This window comes from Aethina tumida, chromosome 7 (assembly GCF_024364675.1).
Source record: "Aethina tumida isolate Nest 87 chromosome 7, icAetTumi1.1, whole genome shotgun sequence".
Taxonomy (NCBI): Eukaryota; Metazoa; Arthropoda; class Insecta; order Coleoptera; family Nitidulidae; genus Aethina; species Aethina tumida.
The window spans coordinates 3,150,457-3,173,414 of NC_065441.1; the positions used below are offsets into that span (position 1 = coordinate 3,150,457).

Genomic DNA, 22,958 nt, shown 5'->3' on the forward strand with positions numbered 1-22,958 from the left:
TCCGAGGTCAGGAGATTATTGTCAACTGGAAAGGTCAAGCAACGTCTCCATTTCTCATTGAAAAGTCGCACGCATATCCGAACATGATGTTCCCAACATCACCCGATTAAAATTCCAAAACCACAATTTATTTTTATCATGTCAATAAAATTATTTCAAACAAACAATGTGCAAGTCATATTGTCCAATTAGTAAGGCTTTAACTTTTGATAATTAAAATAGGAATACGAAATTGTAACTAATTGTAAAATGGAAAATCTTTTAAATTATCAATAGAATAATAGTATTTCAATAATATTTGTGCACAGGTTAAGTATAAAAATACAATTCTTACATAAAGAATTTATAAATACACAAATAAATATTTATATTTTATTATTTATCTTAGAAATAACATAGATAATGATAACATGCAACTGGACGCAATAACAATTTTAGGTGTCAGAGGTTGTTGCGAAAAAAAATTTTATAACTCGTGTGATCATTAACATTTCACATGTGATCATCACGCGATTTTTTCAAAATTGGTCATATGAAAGATATATTTCTAAAAATATAATTATCTTTGGAATAAAACAAATACAATAACAGACAACATTTTACATGCAAATTTTATTCAAAATATTACAAAAAATTGTTTTATTTTAATTGACACTTGATTATAATAACCTTTATTAAAATAAAGAATAAAATGAAACAAATAAATCAAATTTATTTAAACAAAATACAGATTTCATTCAAAATTGTATCAAAAATTTATTTTATTTCGATTGACACTTTATAGTACTAAATAAATTTAGTACAACAGAATGTTGCAATGAGAGGTTATTAAATTAATATTAAGAGTAAAATTATTAATTACTAAAAATATATTTAGAATTTCTGTGATCTTTAATATTTTGTGATCAGAAATTTAGGGTGATTTTTATGTAATTACTTAATTATATTATGTTAATGATGGCAAATAAGAGGTCAAAATCTCTGATAATCGATTAACATTGTTTATGAGCAACAAAATATCCACTTTTGTTGATTGGATACATATTGTCTTCAAAAAACTTAAGGAAGTTAACAGTAACTTAGAGAAACAGTGTAATTAGAATCTTTCAGGGTATTTTAAGTGGGTCGAGTGTGATGTCAAAGGTTTCAGTACCTGATGAAAAGATGAAGGAAGTTAGAAGCATAATTACAGTTTAACCAAGAAATATCCCTCTATAAGCACAACTCGCCAACAAATATATTATTTGAAAGAAGTTGTTGGCATCAATTTTAATGAAGACTTGTTTATTTCACTAAATGTATTGTAAATGTTTATGTTGCAGTTTATAACAAAAGTGGAGGTCGAAAAATAAGTTAAAGACATGCTGGAATCCATAACCAAGAACAGGTTTCGGTCTTTCGATCCGATGGGGAAAAATAATGAAATTTACTTAATAAAATACAGAAATTATTCAAAAATATATCAAAAATTTTATTTCGATTGACACTTGGTGGTACTAATAAATTTCAGTAAAATGAATATTGCAAATATTTTGTGTATAAAAACCTGATAAATGTTGATTAACATTTGGTACAAGTTACATATGTGATCCAAAAATAAATTTAGTACCACAGGTTTTTATACACCAAGAAATTAGCAAGCAAATAATGTGTTCACAGTAAATAAATTATTGGTAATGAGATTTACTATTAAGAGTTACATTATTAATCAATAATAGTAATAATAAATTTAGAATTTGTATCATCAATAACATTTCACATTTAATAAACACACGATTTTTTTAATTTGAGTATATGAAAGATATATTTCTAAAATTATAATTATGAGTAAAATAAAAAATATATATTTCATTGAAAAAGCCCTTTTTTAATCAAAATAGTAACTAAAATTATTTTGTTTTAATTAACACTTTTATACTTAATAAACTTTTATAAATGAATAAAAATTGAGTTCAACAAGTCAAATTTTATTTAAAATTGTATCAAAAATATTTTAAATATGTTGTTGTGTATAAACATTAATTAATACTAGACATAAATTAAATATGTGATCAAAAAATTAAGTTAGTAGCAGTTAAATAAATTGCAAGTAATCAAATATTAATTTAAGTGATAAATTATTAATTAGTAATAAATATATTTCTGATATTTTGGAATTAAAATTTTAACTCCCCACTCCATTTATCAGGAGAATATTATAAAGCATACTCAAAAATCAACGTGCCATAAAAGTCGTCAATTTTCGCATAGATAGTGAACAAACAGTCGGCGCAGAAGGCGCACAAGAAGCGGCAAAGACAACGCAACGAATCCTGCGCGCAGGTCGTCGAATACTGGCGCATTTAAAAATACATTCCTGCCGTTCAGTCGCTGCAGAGTACGTCGTTGGGGTGGTTGAGTGCGATTCGTGTACACATCGGGACCGGCTTACTTAAGTGAGTGAGTAAAATCAATAAACTAGCAGCAAAAATGTGTGTGAAAAACGCGTTCACATTTTAATGATTGGCGATTTTATTAATCAAATTGTAATTTTATAAAAATGGTGGCCTAACGATTAATAATTCTGATTGCATGACACACTGTAATTGATTGATATTTTGTGTATTGCTTCCTAGATTGGGTCTGTATCAATGTTAGGTCAAGAGTGCAGGACTTTTATAACAAACAGTAATTCAAAGTCCTTGATAAACCGAATCTTTTTTCAATCAAAGTCCGAAATTTATTTTGATACTGATAACCGGGGGAAATCGGTTCTTGTTTGTGCGGACTTTCGACGATTCCTGCAGAAAGCACCCCAGTGAAAGTGGTTATTTTTTTCTTACTTACTTAGTGCGAGGTTAATTAAAAATTTTTTTAAAAAATCTGTAAGTATGATATTAATTAAAAACTGAGATTTTTGGAATCGTTTTTGAGTGGTTTTTGGCAGTATTTTGAAATGTCGTACGTACATAACGATGAAATTTAAATAGACAATATTAAAAATAAGATTTTGGCAGTCCTCAATTTATGCAATTTGTTGTATAATTACTTATATTTTTAGCACGTTTATAATTCTGATACAAATTTAAATTAACCGGATTGTTATAAATTGAATTCGATTGATATTTATGGCAGATTTTAATTGGTAATTTTTTAAATTTATTTATTACAATCACACTGAAGGTTGTTACATCTAAATTGGAGATAATGTAAACATTGTTCAATCACGTTTAATTGTTTAAAACATCATAATTTTTCTGTAATCATTTTATGTGCTAAAAATATGGCATTTTATATACTTTTGATGTATGAAATATGAACTAATCAATTTAAAACAATTTGACAGTAAAGCAATAGTTTTTGTTGGGCAGTTTATAAATAATTTTAATAGCTCCAAACTTGTGTAATTTGTTGGAAATTATTTAATTCTCAGACAAACATAATAACAAATTGAAAAGAACTGAATTTGATTGATATTCATGTTGGATTTTAGTTGTTATTTTTTATTTAAACAATCACATTGAAGGTTACTATATTTTGGAGATATGTAAACAATGTTGAATCACGTTTAATTGTTTAAGGAATCATAAGTTTACCGTAATCATTTTATGTGCCAAATGTATTGAGTAATATTAAAATTTTATTTATTGTCATTTCTAATCATTATTTAAATAAAAGGATAAAGACATTGTAAAAAAAACTTTTTTATATAATTATATTTTAATACAAAAAATAACATCTAATTACGTTTTAAATTAAATTAAAACTTAATTATAATCGTCAATAATTAAAATAATTATAATTTTTGTGTGTAATTTTAATTAATTAATGCAATGATAAATAAAATGGCATTTGTTCCTTGAGATTACATTAAATTGTAAATAAATTATTTAAGACTAAACACACAGTTTTATCTTAATCATAGTTGTTTTATTTCTTTGTTAACTTACTACTTTCAGTAAAAACATCGAATTAAAATGATTACAACAGTGTTTTACGGTCTAAAAACTAAATTAAAACAACAATTTCAACACTGAAACCGTAATACATTCTAATCAATCTTTCATCACTTCAAAAACATACTAAAATTAATTGGATCAAATGCTGAATTATCCTGCTTCGACATGCGAAACATCGACATTGAATCAACAGGTGGGCAATTCCTAAATGAAAATGTTCAAGGTTGTCTGTAGGGCTCCTGTATTGATTATCCAGGGGGAAACTTCTTCCAGAATGTCGAGGTTGTGTCACTGTACCAATTTATTACATCAACGAATTGTTTTAATGGGGATTAACGTTTGTTTATCCACGAGTCTGGTTGTAATTTAATGTTTTAAGCATTTTATTAAATTAAAATCCTGGTTTTAGATAAAACGAACAAATATCGACACACTGAATTATTAAAATGTATAATCTTGTTAAACAAATATTGTTTTATTAGTCAAGTTAAATGGTTTTCCCTTATGGCTTATTTTCGGAGAATAAAAATGGATAAATGGTACTACAAAAGTGTCATTCTATTTTAAAGTGGGCTAAAAATAAGTTGACATATCTTTAGACGGAACAGACGGAACTAAAACTACTCGATTTATTTCTGTATCGGATTGAATTTCAGGAACTATATGAAATGAAACAAATTTAAATAGTTTTGTTGGATTTAAAAAAATGTAATCAAGTTTGTTTATACTTGTGGTTGAGGAGTTAATAATAATTCAAATATTATATCATGAAAACAAGTTAAAATTGAAATCAAAAATATCTTGGAACCGGTTATACCGATAAATATTATCAACTGTCCATAATGGAAGTAGGTCAAAACCACTTCGCATATAAATTAACTAATTACAACGTAATATGTCAATACACACTATTTCGGTTTACCGACAAACAAAAAAACGTTTAGACCATTGATTTTCAAAAGTGAACTAATTAAAATTCAAGTCTTGTATCATAAAATTCAAATGGGAACCGGTTAGGCCGATTATTAATGAACCAAAACCATTTCGAATCAACTTTAGTAATTAAAGTCGGTTAACCGACACCACGAAACGTATCTTGAACCATAAACAACAGAAACAATTTGACGCACTATGACGTAAAATCGACGGTACAAAGTTAAAATGGGTAATTTACACATAATGCGAAAAAATTGCATTTATATTCCGGAGGCTCGACGTTAACAATTAATTGTTATTCACAATCGACAGTACATAAATCGTGGACGCAAAACGGTTTATCAATTGTGTTTTGCCATTTTGTTTTTGGATTCGTTTATAACGTTCATTGACCATTCATGAAGTTACTATTTTTAGTCCGCAATGTCAATGTCGAAAGATTTAAATTTGCCAACAATTTTTTATGTAACGAAATTCAAAAAATTGTTGAGTCACAAACAATTTTATTAAATTTATTTATAACATTGTTGATTTGTATATAAATATTGACCTTTGAACAGTAATTTTACCAATTATCTTGGTTAATAACTGAAGGTCGGCGATTTAACTATTACATAAATGGATTAATTCAAAATATTGTCGAAATGCGAAACAATCGATTTTACCTAGAAGACAAACAAAGTCGTAACTTCCAGTGGAACAATGTTTGCAGCACACCTTTAAATAACAGTCGTTATTTATGACTAGTAAACAAACTGTTCACATTATAATTTTCCTTTGCACATCATGGAAATCATCAGATCTAAAAGGAAACGCTTGTAAAAATAGACATGTCAATCAAAAAAAAAAAATCATTATAATAATTTGTGTGAATTGTGTTGGAAAAAGTTTCATACGAATCTATAATTTTTGCTTTCGCCTTGACATACATGTTCTTTACATGTTTGAATATACACTACAAATAAAGATGGTAACAGCTAGTATAAAGTCCAAACTACCAATTTAAATGATTCCCTTTAATTTTAAAATGAAAGAAAATGTCTAATGTCAGTTGGTATTCTAATTATCCGCAAATTAAGTGTTTACTTTAATTACTTCATAGACCAAAATATAATAATATACAGAGTGGCTCATTTGAAAACCCCATAAAATTTATATATTTGGTCCTATTTTAATAATTTGTGACATTATATTTCACTATTATTGGCCCAAAACCAAAGCCTCACAGGGTGATTTTTAGATATGAAAATTGTAGAAATATTATTAGCAAAATTTTAATAGAAAATCTAACTACACCACTGAATTAATCAGCCCCTGAAATGGGTATTTCTAAATATGTAGAATATTCTTATAATATATATGACATTAAACCACTTTATGCTTTTTTTGACAGTTTATTCTATAGATTACCTAATTAAAAAAATAAATTCATGAAAAGAATATTTTTTATACACCCATCATAGTCATCATTCTCATTTTAAAGGGGGTTAAAATTTCTTCTAGTTGTCTCTCAGTATTGTCATATATTATGTATACTACATTATACTTATTCAGAAAGATACAGAATATCTACAATATGTGGAATATTCCAATATTAAATATATTAATAAAATACTTTTGCTATTTTTTACAGTTTTTTTGTAGAGTACTTGATTAAAAAAATAAATTCATAAAAAGAATATTTTTTTAATTTTTTTCACAGAATTATGAGTATGCATATTTTTTAATGAAATTTGGTATATACATATTTTAGGGGGTGCTTAATCTAATGGTATAGTTAGATTTAAAAAAAATACTAGCATGAATTCTAAAAAATAACTTGCAAATTTTGGATTTGAGCCAAAAAACGTGTTATTTCGTCTATAAGTATATATTTTCATGCTTTACAATTGAAAAAGAAATTTGTTAAAATCAGTCAGAAAATATAAATTTTAAGGGGGCGTTCCTTGTGCAAAAGGATCACACTGTATAAATAAATAAATTTAATAAAATATAATTGAATTAAATTGGTATACTTACAATTGTTGCCATAGTTACCATTGTCATTTTAGAATGGATTATTTCATAGGGTAGAATGACAGTGTTCTCATTATGTGCATTATGCTAGATTCAAAAAGATACAGGAGGTATTATCCCTTTCATTTGATTATACGAGTATATATTTAAATAATGTTTGGCATTTTCTTAAAACAGTCTGTAATCAAGTACGTGTCCTCGTGGCAATCACAGATATACTAATGTGAAGGTTAAAACTTTAACCCACAAGATTAAATTTATTATCAAAACCTGTTTCAAGATCAAGATACTCGTTTTTGTTTATAAACTTGTACAGTCATCGGCGTAGTATTGCATAAATTACAAATGGAATTTGTACCCGAATCCCCTTGTTTACAATTCTGATAACTTTCACCTATTGTTACTCGGCGCCGGTACATTAACCCAAGTATTCGTTTTTTTTTGCAGTAAACCACCCAAACACAATAAAACTTTTATAAAAAAATTGAAAAACTTCATAAGGCAAAATGCTGGTCCGCTTGGTGACTACAAGAGGCTTCCTAAGATCAAGCAGCAACATCAGATGGTCCCAGAACAATGGATACTCAACCAAAATCGAATACAAACCCATCCGTAGCGTTTTAGTGGCCAACAGAGGTGAAATCGCCGTCAGAGTTTTCCGTGCCTGCAACGAATTGGGAATCAAATCCGTTGCCATTTACTCCAAAGAAGACAGAGCTCACATTCACAGGTAATAATTATTTCCCTCCCTATCTATGTGTTGCTACAACGTTCTTGTTTCCAGATTGAAGGCAGACGAATCTTACTTGGTCGGCGAAGGAAAACCGCCAGTACAAGCCTATTTGGACATTCCGGAGATTATTTCGATTTGTAAGAACCATGGAATCGATGCCGTGCATCCGGGTTACGGTTTCTTGTCCGAAAGAGCTGACTTCGCTCAGGCTGTTATCGATGCCGGAATCAGATTCATCGGCCCATCTCCCAGAGTTGTACACCAGATGGGTGACAAGGTCGCCGCTAGGGAGGCAGCTATCGCCGCAGGTATTTTTTAAGATTATATCACTGAAAATAGTTTATTGTTGGCTGGTCCAATTTCTCAGAATACGTTATCACTAAAATTGTAAAAAATAAGATAACACGTGTAATTATGTGTATATGGAAATATGTCAATATTTATCTTGGGGACCGTACTTATAATCAATGAATGTGTATTGACTGTGGATTATTTACATTTATATATTTACGCGATAATTTTATCCATTATAAACATTTTTTCCTAGGCGTTCCAATTGTGCCTGGAACAGATGGACCGGTCACAACAAAAGAGGAAGCCAAAGAGTTCTGCGTCAAGCATGGTTTGCCGGTGATCTTCAAGGCTGCATACGGAGGCGGTGGAAGAGGAATGAGAGTCGTGCGCAACATGAGCGAAGTAGAAGAAAGTTTCCAGAGAGCTTCATCCGAAGCTCTGAGTGCTTTCGGAAACGGAGCCATGTTCATTGAAAAGTTCATCGAAAGACCGAGACACATCGAAGTACAACTGTTGGGTGACAAGGCCGGAAACGTTGTCCATTTGTGGGAAAGAGACTGTTCGGTGCAGAGAAGACATCAGAAAGTTGTGGAAATGGCTCCAGCTCCACATCTGGACCCGAAAGTCAGGAACCAAATGACTGACTTGGCTGTCAAATTGGCCAAACACGTGGGCTACGAAAATGCTGGTACTGTTGAATTCTTGTGCGACGAAAAGGGCAACTTCTATTTCATTGAAGTCAACGCCAGGTAAACAAAACACTCTTTTTATGTAAATAATTTTTAATACGAACCTTTTACAGACTGCAAGTAGAACACACAGTCACAGAAGAAATCACCGGCATCGACTTGGTGCAATCTCAAATTCGTGTTGCTGAAGGCATGACTTTACCAGAGTTGGGAATCAGTCAGGAACAAATCACACCACAAGTAATCAACTAGCAAATTCACAATTCCTTTAATGATTTTAATTTTTTTTGCCTTAGGGTTTCGCCATTCAATGTCGTGTGACAACAGAAGATCCAGCCAAAAACTTCCAACCCGACACAGGAAGAATTGAAGTGTTCAGATCTGGTGAAGGTATGGGCATCCGTCTTGACGGTGCTTCCGCCTTCGCAGGCGCCATTATTTCGCCATACTACGATTCGTTACTAGTCAAAGTCATCGCCCATTCCAAAGATCTGCAATCCGCTTGCGCCAAAATGAACCGTGCTCTTAGGGAATTCAGAGTTCGTGGCGTGAAAACCAACGTGCCATTCTTGTTAAACGTGTTGGAGAACCAAAAGTTCTTGAATGGTTCCGTTGACACTTACTTTATCGACGAGAATCCCCAATTGTTTAACTTCCATCCAACAAAGAATAGAGCTCAGAAGTTGTTAAACTATTTGGCGGAAGTTCTGGTTAACGGACCACAAACTCCTTTGGCCACTAAACTGAAGCCTTCCGAAATTAAACCAGCTGTTCCCGCCGCTTCAACAGGTACGTGACGCTTTAGCCTTGCTTATAATTTTATTAACGGTTTTGATATTTTGTGCCGTGAGAAATGCAGTTTTTTGCTGATGTACTGAGCAAAAGTAGGTAAATCATTGACTTCATTATTAAAAAATGTTATACAGTGCTTCCAAAGACGTAAACGCTGAAAACCAAACAATTTCTCAATTTTTGGTATACATTGTAAGTAGAATTCTGCTTTAATAGGCTTGGACTTCAGGTTAAGGACTTTTGCTTGGTATTTACCATTGTTCTGTTTTTCTTACACCGAATAACGGGTTTTGTATTATATTTTAAACTTTTTATAACATATTACCTCCTAGTTAATTAATTATAAATAATACAACATCCGTTGAATCTACTGAATCAATTGGAACAAATAACTAATGAAATAGTTTTGGGTTTTCCTTTTGATTTTTCACACTTTTTATTTGTAACTAATTTTTTGTTTTTGTTTTTTGTGTTACTTATTGTTGGTTTTTCTTTTTCACAGAGTATTTGGCATACACCCCCGAACAGAATCCATGTAATGTACACATTCTTATCTTTACTTTTACATTAACATTTACTTTAAACACTTTCTTGCACCTTTGATCATTTAACATTTAACTTTTAATCTAATACTTTCCAAATAATAATATTTTTATAAAGCAACCTTCTTATCTATACAAAATGCTCATAATTATATGTTTTTAGCCGTCCAACCACCAAGGGGATTCCGCCAAATCTACAAAGAACAAGGACCCGAAGCCTTCGCCAAGGCAGTTAGAAACCACAAAGGTCTCCTGCTTATGGATACCACCTACAGAGATGCCCATCAGTCTCTTCTCGCCACCAGAGTCCGTACTCACGATCTCCTCAAAATCTCTCCCTTCGTAACACACAATTTCAGCCAACTGTACTCCTTGGAGAACTGGGGAGGTGCCACCTTTGATGTTGCCCTCAGATTCTTGCACGAATGTCCTTGGGAACGTTTGGAAGAAATGAGGAAACTCATTCCCAACATTCCCTTCCAAATGTTGCTCAGAGGAGCTAATGCCGTTGGTTACACTAACTACCCAGACAATGTTGTATATGAATTCTGTAACATGGCGGTAAGAAACGTCCCTAAATAATTCTAGTTCATTGTTAAAAATGATTGTTTACAGGTGAAAACTGGTATGGACGTGTTCAGAGTATTCGACTCCTTAAATTACCTTCCCAACTTGATTGTTGGTATGGATGCAGCAGGCAAAGCAGGAGGTATTGTTGAAGCTGCCATTTCTTACTCCGGAGATGTAAGTGATCCAAACAAAAAGAAATACGACCTCAAATACTACGTTAACTTGGCTGATGAACTCGTGAAAGCCGGAACTCACGTTTTGGCCATCAAAGATATGGCTGGACTTCTTAAACCTAAAGCTGCCAAGTATGTTATCAGACTAATTATTAGCCTAGAATGTATCAACATTCGTGTTTCAGATTATTGGTGACAGCCATCAGAGACAAACACCCCGATATTCCAATCCATATCCACACTCACGACACAAGCGGAGCTGGTGTAGCTTCAATGTTGGCTTGTGCTGAAGCTGGAGCTGATGTTGTGGATGTAGCGGTTGATTCCATGTCCGGTTTGACCAGTCAACCTAGTATGGGTGCTGTTGTGGCCAGTTTGCAAGGTACCCCGTTGGATACAAAGTTCAATCTGTCACAAATTTCCGAATACTCGGCCTATTGGGAACAAACCAGAACTCTGTATGCTCCATTCGAATGTACGACAACGATGAAGAGCGGAAACGCCGACGTTTACAATAACGAGATTCCCGGCGGTCAATACACCAACTTGCAGTTCCAAGCTTATTCTCTCGGTCTCGGAGATTTCTTCGAGGATGTTAAGAAGGCTTATGCGGAAGCCAATGTTCTTTTGGGCGACATCATTAAGGTAACCCCATCGTCTAAAGTCGTTGGAGACCTGGCTCAGTTTATGGTGCAAAACAAACTGAAGACACAAGACGTCTTGGACAAGTGCGAGGAACTGTCCTTCCCTAAGTCAGTGGTTGAATTCTTGCAAGGTCACATTGGTCAACCCTACGGAGGCTTCCCAGAACCACTCAGATCCAAGATTTTGAGAGACATGCCCAGAATTGAAGGCAGACCAGGTGAAAGTATGGCTCCATTCGACTTTAAAGCTTTGAAGGAAGAAATCACTGAAGTTTTCCCGAATGCAAACGACAGAGATGTTATGTCGGCTGCTCTGTATCCACAAGTCACTAAGGACTACTTGAACTTCAGAGAAAAGTATGGACCGGTAGACAAGTTGGACACCAGAATTTTCCTCACAGGACCTAAGGTTGGCGAAGAATTCGAAGTTACCATTGAACAAGGAAAGACTTTGGGAGTCAAGACTTTGGCCATGGCTGAAGATTTGACCGAAAACGGTGAGAGGGAGGTATTCTTCGAGTTGAACGGAACGCTTAGATCTGTAATGATCAGAGACAAAGATGCTGGTAAAGAAATTCACGTTCATCCTAAGGCTGACAAAACCAACAAGAGTCAAGTTGGTGCCCCAATGCCTGGAACGGTTATCGATATCCGTGTGAAAGTTGGAGATAAAATCGAAAAAGGAACTGCTCTGGTCATTCTCTCCGCCATGAAAATGGAAACTATTGTACAAAGTCCAGTAGCTGGTGTTATTAAGACCATTGATGTTAATATGGGAATGAAGATTGAAGCTGAAGATCTACTCATCACTGTTGAATAGATGATCATGTCTTAAACTTGGTTCCAAACATTTCCGATTTTGTTTAGGCTGTGTTTTAGATGATCATTGAATGACTATTATTTTGTTAGTTACATAACAAGAGATCATGCTGTACATATTACATGTATATAACGTTGCGTTTACTATTTTTATTATATTTTTTATAATTCTTTAATTGTTAAATTTTATGGCAATCCTTTGTTGAATTGGTTTATTGTTCCATTTTACATTTTAAAATATATTTTTTTGTATACTTCAGTGTTTTATTTAAATACAGAGATACATTGTGACGAAGACGTAAACAACAAAATAAAACCGGAGTTGACAAGTACATGTGACATGAAAGTGAGAGGGTTAGAATTTCTGAGATGACACTTATTTTTTTTTTTTGTCAGAGGTATATTTTTCCATTAAAATTTAAACCGTTCAAGCATTTCTAAATATTCATAAACATATTCCAAATGCCTGTGGTGAGTAAATTTAAGAAAACTGAAGAGAATATTATAGAATCCCTTTTTATTTTGAGGTATATGGGAGGATTCCTTTGAACTGGGAAATAAAGATAACTAAATGTGAAGTAATATAATGTTCCGATTGGCTTCTCCAAGAAGTTTATCGTTAGCTCTGACCCAAACCAGATTTTGTTCCACAAACCAACACAAACCAATCAAAACTCTCCTTGTGGCAAACAGGGGCGAAATAGCAGTAAGAGTATTCCGTTCATGCAAAGAATTGGGAATCAGATCGGTAGCCATTTATTCCAAAGAAGATAAAGCTCAAATACACAGGCTAGTTGTATATTAATACTTTTAATATAAAATCAAATGAACGGTGTTTTAGATTTAAAGCAGATGAATCCTATTTGGTAGGAGAAGGCAAAAAGCCTGTAGAAGCTTACTTGGACATACCTGGAATAATAGAAATCTGCAAGATATACGAGGTAGATGCAGTGCATCCCGGTTATGGCTTCCTATCTGAAAACGCTGACTTCGCTAGAGCTGTTATCGATGCCGGAATCACATTTATTGGACCATCCCCAAAGACAATCGAGAACATGGGTAATAAAACTGCTGCAAGGGAAGCAGCTATAGCTTCTGGTAATCTATTTTAAACTACTCTTTTAAAATATTTAACTGTGTATTCTAAGGTGTTCCCATAATACATGGCTCAAACAACATCCTGGCGTCATCGGAAGAAGCGGTAAAATTTTGCGAAGAGTACGGCCTTCCTGTTATATTAAAGGTCTATTCATTTAAATTAACAATGTAAAATAGTTAAATAACATTTGTTCTAGGCAGCGTTTGGGGGTGGTGGAAGAGGTATGAGGGTCGTAAGAACCATGGAGGACGTCGTGCCGATGTTCGAGCGAGCAACATCAGAATCACAAGCTGCTTTTGGCAATGGTGGACTTTTTATTGAAAAGTTCATTGAAAGACCTCGTCACATTGAAGTACAAATACTTGGTTTGTGTCACCACCAGTGGTTACAAAAATAATACATATTTTTCTGATAATATAGGCGATTCTCATGGAGACATCGTTCATTTATGGGAAAGAGATTGCTCAGTACAGAGGAGGCATCAAAAGTTAGTGGAACTAGCTCCAGCTCCAAATCTTTCTGAAGAAAAGAGGCATTTAGTTACGGAATACGCAGTCAAATTGGCGAAACATGTCGGATATGAAAACGCTGGAACTGTCGAATTTCTACTTGATGAAAAAGGAGATTTTCATTTCATAGAAGTTAACTCCAGGTTATTTATTTGTTCAATTATTGGTGCGAATAGTTTTTTGTAGATTGCAGGTGGAACATACGGTAACTGAGGAAATAACGAACATCGATTTGGTCCAATGTCAGATCAAAATTGCAGAGGGTCAATCTCTAAAAGAGCTTGGCATCATCCAAGAAGCTATAGTACCTAATGTATGTATCTAAATTCTCTCAGTGGCAAATACATTTAATTTAATTTAAGGGATTTGCGATTCAATGTCGTGTAACGTCTGAAGATCCAACGAAGAACTTTCAACCTGACACAGGAAGGATAGAGGTATTTAGGTCCGGTGAAGGTATGGGCATAAGAATCGATGGAGGAGCCGCCTACACAGGTGCAGTGGTGTCTCCCCATTACGACTCTTTGTTACTAAAAATAATTGCACGTGCCAAGGATTTGAATTCCGCCGCTATTAAGATGACTCGGGCCTTAATGGAATTCAAAATTCGTGGAGTCAAAACCAATTTAATGTTTCTAAAGAACGTGTTGAGGAACGAGAAGTTTTTGGCCGGTCAAGTGAACACGTACTTCATCGACGATAATCCACATCTTTTCCAATTCAGAGCCACCAGAAACACCACCATGAAAATCTTATATTACTTGGGGGAAATTATGGTGAACGGACCCCACACTCCTTTAGTGACTAATTTAAAACCTTCCGAAATCAATGTTCACGTTCCACCGGTAGAAAACGCACCTCCTCCGAGAGGTTTCAGGCAAATTTACAAAGAAGAAGGCGCAGAAGCCTTTGCCAAAGCTGTTAGGGAGCACGAAGGACTTTTATTGATGGATACCACCTTCAGAGATGCCCATCAATCCTTAATGGCAACCAGATTCAGAACACGCGATTTTTTGCGAATTTCCCCATTTGTTGCGCAAAACTTCAGTAATTTGTACTCTATGGAGAATTGGGGTGGTGCTACCTTCGATGTGGCCATGAGATTTCTCTACGAGTGTCCTTGGGAACGAATTGAGAGGATGAGAACTCTGATCCCCAACATTCCTTTTCAGATGTTGCTCAGAGGAGCCAACGCTGTTGGTTACACCAACTATCCGGACAATGTTCTGTTCAAGTTTTGTGAAGAAGCTGTAAGGACAACACATTATAACTTTAGTAATATGTAACTTTTATATTTAGGTAGAAACTGGTATGGACGTATTCAGGATATTCGACTCCCTAAACTACTTGCCTAACCTTCTAATTGGCATGGAAGCTGTGGGAAAGGCGGGAGGCATAATCGAAGCTGCAATTTCTTATTCAGGTGATGTAAGCGATCCAAACAAAACCAAATATGACCTTAATTACTATCTGAACCTCGCTGATGAACTTGTGAGGGCAGGAACGCACGTTCTCTGCATCAAAGACATGGCGGGTTTACTAAAACCACAAGCGGCAAAGTATGTCGGCTTTTAATAATTTTTCTTAGTACCACCAATGCGTTTCTAGAATTTTAGTGACTGCTTTGAGGGATAAACATCCAGATATACCCATTCACATCCACACTCACGATACAAGTGGAGCTGGCGTAAGTTCGATGATAAACTGCGCCGAGGCTGGTGCTGATATTGTGGACGTAGCTGTTGATGCTATGTCTGGTATGACCAGTCAACCCAGTATGGGCGCCGTGGTGTCGAGTTTACAACGTATTTCTAATTCTAGAGTACTTTTGATATACGAATTAATATATATTTTTAGGTACCAGTCTGGATACACAGTTAGATTTGAAGAAGATCTCTCAGTATTCAGCGTACTGGGAGCAAACCAGAACACTGTATGCACCATTCGAGTGTTCAGTGACTTTGAAGAGCGGTAACGCAGATGTATATGTTCATGAGATTCCTGGTGGGCAATACACAAACTTACAGTTTCAAGCCTACTTTATGGGCAAGACTATACTTAAATGTTTTTGGTAAATTTGTGAGAGTATTTATTTGTAGGTCTTGGCGACGTTTTTGAAGAAGTCAAGAAAGCCTACACTGAAGCAAACGAGCTACTGGGCGATATAATTAAAGTCACCCCATCGTCTAAAGTTGTTGGTGATTTGGCGCAGTTCTTGGTACAAAACAAACTTACAGCTAAAGAAGTGTTAGAAAAGTTAGATAAAGGAGAGAAGTTATCATTTCCCAAATCAGTCATCGAATATCTTCAAGGATATATTGGACAACCTTACGGCGGGTTTCCAGAGCCGTTCAGAACTCAAGTTTTACAAGGTATGCCCACGATAGAAGGGAGACCTGGTGCTAGTTTACCACCTGTGGATTTCGATGCATTGAGAAAAGAGATCCTGACGGAATTTCCGAATGCGAAGGAACGAGACGTAATTTCAGCCGCATTGTATCCCAAAGTGACCAGAGACTTTTTGAGGTTCAAAGAAAAATACGGAGAAGTGGATAAACTGGACACAAGGATTTTTCTGGTCGGTCCCAAGGTGGGGGAGGAGTTTGAAATCCATTTCACGCGAGGCAAAAACGTTGGACTGAAAGTGATGGCGATGGGCGATTTGATTACGCACAAAGGGATGAAAGAGGTGTTTATAGAGGTGAATGGCATAATGAGGACGGTTTGGATATACGATAAGAAGATGAAGAAAGATGTGCTCGTCAACGTGAAGGCGGATAAGGAAAATCCACAGCAAGTAGGTGCTCCAATGCCTGGTGAAGTTATCGACATTAAAGTCAAAGTGGGAGATATTGTGCAGAAAGGCACGCCTATTGTGATTTTATCTGCCATGAAGATGGAAACTGTGGTTCAAAGTCCGGTGGATGGGAAGGTTAAATCTATTCATGTTCGTCCAAAAACTGTTGTAGAAGTCGAAGACTTAATCATAACAGTAGAATAAAAATAAATGTTTGTTAAATGCGATGTTTATTTGTTTTATTTGAGTGTAACATTAGGTTACCATGGAAAGTTCGTGATAACATCAAAATTACAAAATTTTAGAGCCAGAAATGGGTACCAACGATATGATTGAAAGTAAGTATTAATTTATAACTTCTAGATAAATTAAACAATTTTTGATTTGTAGTTGCCAAATTATGCGCAGGAATGGTTATACTGGCTTATGCCGTTAGTGTGATTCGCAGTACTCATTCTTAAAATGAAAAAATGTGGATACATATTTGCAGATGTAATGTTTCAATTCATGTTAAAAAGGTTGTTATGAAGGTGGGAATTAACTAATAAGATTTGTATCCATTTTTGAAGGCTGTCATTAATGAAGTTTCAATAAAATTATTTTAATTTAAAATTGTCTTGTTTTATTACAAGCAGGAAGGTCACTGTAACAATCTTAGGTAAATAAAACATTAGTTACAAGATAAACAACAAACATATATTTAACAGACAAAAATAGTTTGTGATAAACCAAGTGGAACACAAAATAAATAATAACTGACCAAATTAAAGTTGCCATCAACAAACATTGTTTAAAATAAGCATCTGCCTCATGTAATTTCACTTTCATCTCTTTAAAAGACTGATGTATGAAACCGGTAGAAAGTAAAATCCTTCAATTAATAAACGAGATAAACGCTGTGAAATGAAATTTTCCACGGACCCATTCAAACTACATTAGGAACCGCCCATGTTGCGCAATTTTTCGTTTGAAAACAAAACGCGATCGCCACTTCCTGCGAGAGATTTTCTAATACGTGAAAGCAAACCGAATAAAAAACGTAACTGCGATTCAAAATGTTGACTAGACGTATCGAACTTGTGGGATGGTTAATGATGACGTTGAGGGTAAGCTTCGTACTGTCCAACTCCCTGGTAACCTCCGAAGCCCTGTTGCTGGGCCAACTTGCCCACAGCTGCGTCAGCAAAATGTTGGTACTGATTGGCGTTTATGGTTTGATATTGTGGTTGTTCGTGCTTCTGGTTTTCTTCTGGTTGATACTGGTAGTACTGTGGGCTTTGGTCCTGAACGTACTGGACTTGACTGTGCTCTCCTAAAAACAAACAAATATTAAACATGCAAAAAAGTTCTGGTACACCCGTTGCAGTACCTCCAAGGTCGTAACCAGTTGCGTGTCCCTGGTTGCTCTCGACGTCCGTGATGGCATAACCGTGGTCGTGTTTGTCCCCGTGGTGGACTTCCACTTTGGAAGCTGTCCTGCCCTTGGACACGGGATGGTGGAGGAACTGCGCGTCCTCCCCTTTAACATAAGTGGGAACGGCGTGGTGGTGTTCTATTTCGAAATTCTGGTACGATGTCGCCTTGTCGCTGTGCTGAATGTGGCCGCCGAAAACTGTCACCAGTAACGTTGCTAAAATCTACAAAAGCAAAATAGAAAGTTGTTAAGGATATTATTATGTCCTCGGGGCTAATTAATATTTACTCACAATGGTTCTCATTTTGGTGGTGGTACCGCGACGGTTGGTTTTTGTCTACTGATTTTTCTCTGGCAATCTTGTTTTATATATGGCAAGATGCAATTGAACGCCGATTGAATTTCTTCTCGCTCTTCTGCCGAAGAAACTTAAGACACATTGTCGAGGTGCCCCGTAATTAAACGGTGCGCACGCTCCAGTGGCGCACCAGGAAACTTTAAAACCTTGTTAAAGGTTTCAAACTATGTTAAATCTTTGAGTGTGTGAATTCCTGGTTCACCATCAACGCAACAATCAATAATATGTAATAAATTACCAATTCCTTCCTGCATGTACGTTAATATTACGGAATCGAGTTGGTTTAAAAACTGGGATACGGTCATGATCCATTTTTTTTTAAATTGTTTCCGGAAGGAGGAATTGTAGTGTATCCTTTCTATTGGAAACTGGTAACGTAACGTCTTGCATCTTGAATAATGCAAGTATGTGGATTAAATAATTTTGCATGAAATTGTACACTTCACGGTCGTTGCACGCGGTCGATGCTGTTGCGTTTAATTGTTTGTGGAGAATTGTTCTTTTTTATGTTTGTGGTTTAATTGTATTCATTAAATTGGCTCAAATTAATCCATAAATTTGATACATTGCTCCGGTTTTAATATGAAGAACTGGTTTAAGATTTTTTTTAATTTTGATGGTGCATGAAGAAATTGATGTCACGACACTGGCAACAATTTTAATTCCGTCGATTTCTAGATTTTATTGTTTACATTTGTGTTTTTCGCACATGCAGTTACGGACAGATGTTTTAAGATTATTACAAGATGATTTCTAACAATCTTGTCATTGACATTGGGCCTAATTAAACGGTTTTTACAAACTAATTTGTTCTCTGTTGTTATTTTTTAAATACTGATTCGTGGTTTATGTATATTTTTAAAACATTTTTATAATTCAGAGAAATCTGTTGACTGAATCTGCGAGTACCATATGTTTAACAGAGATTTATTGTTTTAATATTAAATATGTAACGACAAAATTGAAAGCGATAACATGTGTTCAAAGAAATATATCTAGATTACATAATGTTAATTATGTCAAATCCTTATTATGAATTAAGTAGATGAAGATTAAAAATCCTCATTTATCGTTTACTTTATTCTTAAAATGTTGTATTACTATGCGTATATTCAATAATATTAAACAACAAGTTTCTCAACAAGATCAATCACGAAAACGTGAACACACACAGGAATTAAATAATAATGGACAAGAAAAAGTAAAAATGAAAGTGTTAATACCTTAATTTCTTCGATATTTGCTGCATCACGTTAATTCCAATTTGGTACGCCAAGAAATGTTGTCATATTATTTTAATTTAATCACATAATTATAGTTTCCATAATTCCATTTTTAGTTTCATATTATAATATGGATTCTAATTTTTTATTTAAATAATTTATTTCATTATTCTTGTTTATAAAAAAGTTAAGCATATTAATATATTTCGTCCAAAATATAAATTTAACCATATTTTTTTATACGCCCGGTATACGTTGCTTATTTGTGGGTAAGAACGTAGAAATAAAAATAATAAAACCTTAGACAAAAAACAACGAAATATTTAAATATTTATATCTATATTTGCTGGAGTTTATAGGTCGTGGCTAGCATCTTCAGGGGATTACCAGAACAAGATTGAAGAACTCCTGGACCCGATAAGCTATCGAGAACTGGCTGAAGATCCAACACAGAAAATACTAAGAAACACCAACCACCTCAAGAAATCGTCCACACCAACGTATATCCAAAAACAGTTAATCAGATCAGAGGCACTTCCATCTCGTTTAATTAGGTATGCCCAAAGACCACTTCGACCCGTCGTTAGTACTCTTGGGTCAACAACATATAACGTAGCTAAGTATCTTACCAGATTGCTACAACCTCATGTTGGAAACACCCCAACCTTTATCAAAGATTCCACTCATTTTCTTGAGATATTGAAAGGACTACATCTTGATGTAAATGATAGACTGGTCAGTTTCGACGTAGTGTCACTTTTTACTATAGTTCATGTCAATGAATCCTTAAACATGAAATCAGAAATAATCCCTCCAGATATAGTGGATCTTTTCCGTACGTGTCTTAGTGAAACCTATTTTGTTTGGAACAACAAATTCTACGAACAGACTGAAGGATTAGCAATGGGCAGTCCTCTGAGACCAGTGATCTCCAAATTCTTTATGGAAAAGTTTTAACACCTGATCTGAATGGCATAGAACATGCCTGGGATATGCTTGGAAGACCATATCTTGCTCATACTGCCAGATAATTAACACAAAATCATTTGGATCACCTGATAACAAGTCAGGCCATGATGGGTACAAGCTGTAATAGGAAGGAGAGATGGAATTACTCGAAATGGTGAATTTTTCTTTTAATATGTGAGAATATTACAATTCTACTATTACAATTTTAATTGTTAATAAATAATCATTTAGTACTAAGATGGGGCAATATGCTTAACTGTTTGGTATCAGTTTATTTCAGACAATTTTTCTTAAATTATATAATTTGAAAATATTATAATTTTCTCTTTCTCTTTTTTATCTCTATTTTTCTCTGATAGTTTTTAAGCTGAAGATCAATACCTAACCTTTTTTTAATTACAATTTTTGCCCACCATTTTTAATTAAAAAGGAATAGATAAAAGAAGGTTCAATTAAATTTTTTTATTATCAAAAAAATTAAATAACATTAACAAAAATCAACAACGATGAGGTGAAAACAAGTAAAAAATGACTAAATGATGAAAATCGATGATGTCAGCCTTCTTGCGTTTTTGGATCAGTGTTTGCTGTGATGGTAGACGGTCTTGTAGACGGGCACCTTGACGGGCACTGGCTTGGGAATGTGGATGGGCACGTGCTTTTCAACTGGAACTGGCACCGGCTTCTCCACGTGGTATGGGATTTCCTTCTCCACCTTGTAGGGTACTGGTTTCTCGACTGGGATGGTGATGGTCTTGATCACTGGCACGGCGACGGGTTGTGGCACGTGGATGTGGACCGGATAGGGTTGTGGTACCGGTACGGCTACTGGTTTTGGTACTGGAATCGGCACGGAGTGGGGAATTGGTACCGATACGTGTTTGTAAACTGGTACCGCTACTGGTTTGGTGATTTCGACCGTGTGGGAGATGTCGTGGCCGCCCCCGTGACCGCCCTCATCACCGCCGTAACTGCCCGCGTATCCGGCATTTACGGTTACAAAAGCGCAAAGAATGACAACAACCTGTAAAATTCACAAAGATATTCAATAATAGCTTGAGAAAGTACCGTAACAATCGTGATGTGAGATTAATTAAATCGAGATTTGTCATTATCTTGGATAATAACTTTTAGAAAGTGTACAGGATTGTAATTTTATGAAAGTACATGTGATACATATCTGTTAATCTGGATCGAATACAATATTATATCTAGTTTCTATTCAATATAATTGCTTCAAGGGTTTTCTTGAAGAAGGAATCAAACTGTTTGACCGTTTGACCTCCTTAAATCAGAAGCTGTAATTGACTTTAACTATCCAATTAATTTTTGGAAAAACCACTTGTACTTCCTTAAATTACACTGTTCACAAAAAATCACTTCTGGCACTCGCGTTGTCAAAAATATCGTTAATAATACTTAAGGTAAATGGAAAACTTACGAAGGTGTTCATTGTACACAAGTATGGGGTATGGGTGTACAACACAAAATTGAATGAAGATGTGTTGGATGCAAGTGGTGAACTGATGAATGAACCGGATAGTCATTTAGTTTATATACTAGCGATTTGTTCGGGACTTTCACTGTGGAGTCGAACTCTTTCCCCGGTTTTGAATCCGTTGAACGGTGCACAAGCTAGGGATGGGTGTGTCCCCATCCTGTGCGATAGACGAACGTCCTTCCGGAACCAATTTTTATAGATTTTGCCTTTGTTCTTGTTTGAGGATCAATTTTTGTCTTATTAAATTAAAAATCTCTTCTATATTTTACTTTGAAACTTGTTAAGCTTAAACTAAATATCAGTCTTTTTGATGGTAAAAATTTGGAAATGAAAATGTAATTTTTATTGATTAAACATTTTTAATTTAAATAAATTTAGAAATTTCATAATTTGGAAAAAATATATTTGATACTTAAAGAAAGTTAAAACACGTGCTTAAAAACACCAAGAATATTCATGATATTATAATCCATATCAAACACATGTTCCTCAGAATCATGATTTTTTCTTTATATAACAAAAATTTTTGTTTTAGAAGATTCTTGTTTAATTTAAAGACTAGAAAATTTTCAAATTCAGTTTTTGATTAAAATTCATTCTACCACTATTAATTAACAGTTGATAATACCGTACAGTCATAAAATTAATGTGTTAATTACTTTGTTCATATAATTAAATAATAGTAAACTGTAAGTAGTGCAATTCATAATAATTTCAAGGTTCATTTGTAATTTCTCAGATGGCTTGCACTTATTTCTTTCATCAAATTTCTGAAAGAACTAATGAGAGAAAGTACTGTGTTCTTGCACTTTTTTCTCTTTCAAATTAATAAAAAATTGTGGGAAAACCGCACAAGCAATTAAAATTTTAGTTCATAAAACTACTGGTATGAAGTATCCTAAATATTAATCGCAAATGAATTATTAATGTGCTATTATCATT

At 34.3% G+C, this 22,958-nt stretch overlaps 4 protein-coding genes and 1 long non-coding RNA gene across 8 annotated transcripts; 2 read left to right on the forward strand and 3 right to left on the reverse strand.

Annotated features, from left to right (window-relative positions):
* Positions 1 to 2,280: 2,280 nt before the first annotated feature.
* LOC109598601 (pyruvate carboxylase, mitochondrial) lies at positions 2,281 to 12,400 on the forward strand. Of its 4 annotated transcripts, none has more exons than XM_049970030.1 (10): positions 2,281 to 2,435; positions 7,338 to 7,620; positions 7,675 to 7,931; positions 8,171 to 8,666; positions 8,720 to 8,846; positions 8,903 to 9,395; positions 9,901 to 9,933; positions 10,104 to 10,501; positions 10,556 to 10,815; positions 10,869 to 12,400. In XM_049970030.1, the coding sequence occupies exons 2-10, from the start codon at positions 7,397 to 7,399 to the stop codon at positions 12,145 to 12,147; spliced, it is 3,567 nt and encodes a 1,188-aa protein (XP_049825987.1). In that variant the 5' UTR covers positions 2,281 to 2,435; positions 7,338 to 7,396; the 3' UTR covers positions 12,148 to 12,400. The 4 variants fall into 4 exon arrangements, with proteins under 4 accessions (XP_049825987.1, XP_049825989.1, XP_049825988.1 ...); XM_049970031.1 differs by having other exon boundaries at positions 2,294 to 2,439; XM_020014506.2 differs by lacking the exon at positions 2,281 to 2,435 and adding an exon at positions 2,729 to 2,864.
* LOC126266295 (uncharacterized) lies at positions 5,497 to 7,329 on the reverse strand. Its single transcript, XR_007548710.1, has 3 exons — positions 6,894 to 7,329; positions 5,592 to 5,676; positions 5,497 to 5,539 (listed from the first exon to the last, which is right to left on the reverse strand). It is a non-coding gene; the product is annotated as an uncharacterized LOC126266295 (long non-coding RNA).
* A 137-nt stretch (positions 12,401 to 12,537) lies between the features above and the next one.
* Positions 12,538 to 17,163, forward strand: LOC109598602 (pyruvate carboxylase, mitochondrial-like). Its single transcript, XM_020014507.2, has 13 exons — positions 12,538 to 12,617; positions 12,674 to 12,935; positions 12,988 to 13,244; positions 13,295 to 13,389; positions 13,442 to 13,610; positions 13,666 to 13,897; positions 13,941 to 14,067; positions 14,117 to 15,004; positions 15,054 to 15,313; positions 15,363 to 15,559; positions 15,612 to 15,800; positions 15,854 to 16,889; positions 16,942 to 17,163. The coding sequence occupies exons 2-12, from the start codon at positions 12,733 to 12,735 to the stop codon at positions 16,753 to 16,755; spliced, it is 3,519 nt and encodes a 1,172-aa protein (XP_019870066.1). The 5' UTR covers positions 12,538 to 12,617; positions 12,674 to 12,732; the 3' UTR covers positions 16,756 to 16,889; positions 16,942 to 17,163.
* A 15-nt stretch (positions 17,164 to 17,178) lies between these two features.
* Positions 17,179 to 18,356, reverse strand: LOC109598603 (uncharacterized). Its single transcript, XM_020014509.2, has 3 exons — positions 18,258 to 18,356; positions 17,921 to 18,188; positions 17,179 to 17,863 (listed from the first exon to the last, which is right to left on the reverse strand). Exons 1-3 carry the CDS (start codon positions 18,267 to 18,269, stop codon positions 17,640 to 17,642), a joined length of 504 nt encoding a protein of 167 aa, XP_019870068.1. The 5' UTR covers positions 18,270 to 18,356; the 3' UTR covers positions 17,179 to 17,639.
* A 2,606-nt stretch (positions 18,357 to 20,962) lies between these two features.
* Positions 20,963 to 22,035, reverse strand: LOC109598604 (zinc finger protein 512B). Its single transcript, XM_020014510.2, has 2 exons — positions 21,957 to 22,035; positions 20,963 to 21,539 (listed from the first exon to the last, which is right to left on the reverse strand). The coding sequence occupies exons 1-2, from the start codon at positions 21,966 to 21,968 to the stop codon at positions 21,093 to 21,095; spliced, it is 459 nt and encodes a 152-aa protein (XP_019870069.1). The 5' UTR covers positions 21,969 to 22,035; the 3' UTR covers positions 20,963 to 21,092.
* Positions 22,036 to 22,958: the final 923 nt, after the last annotated feature.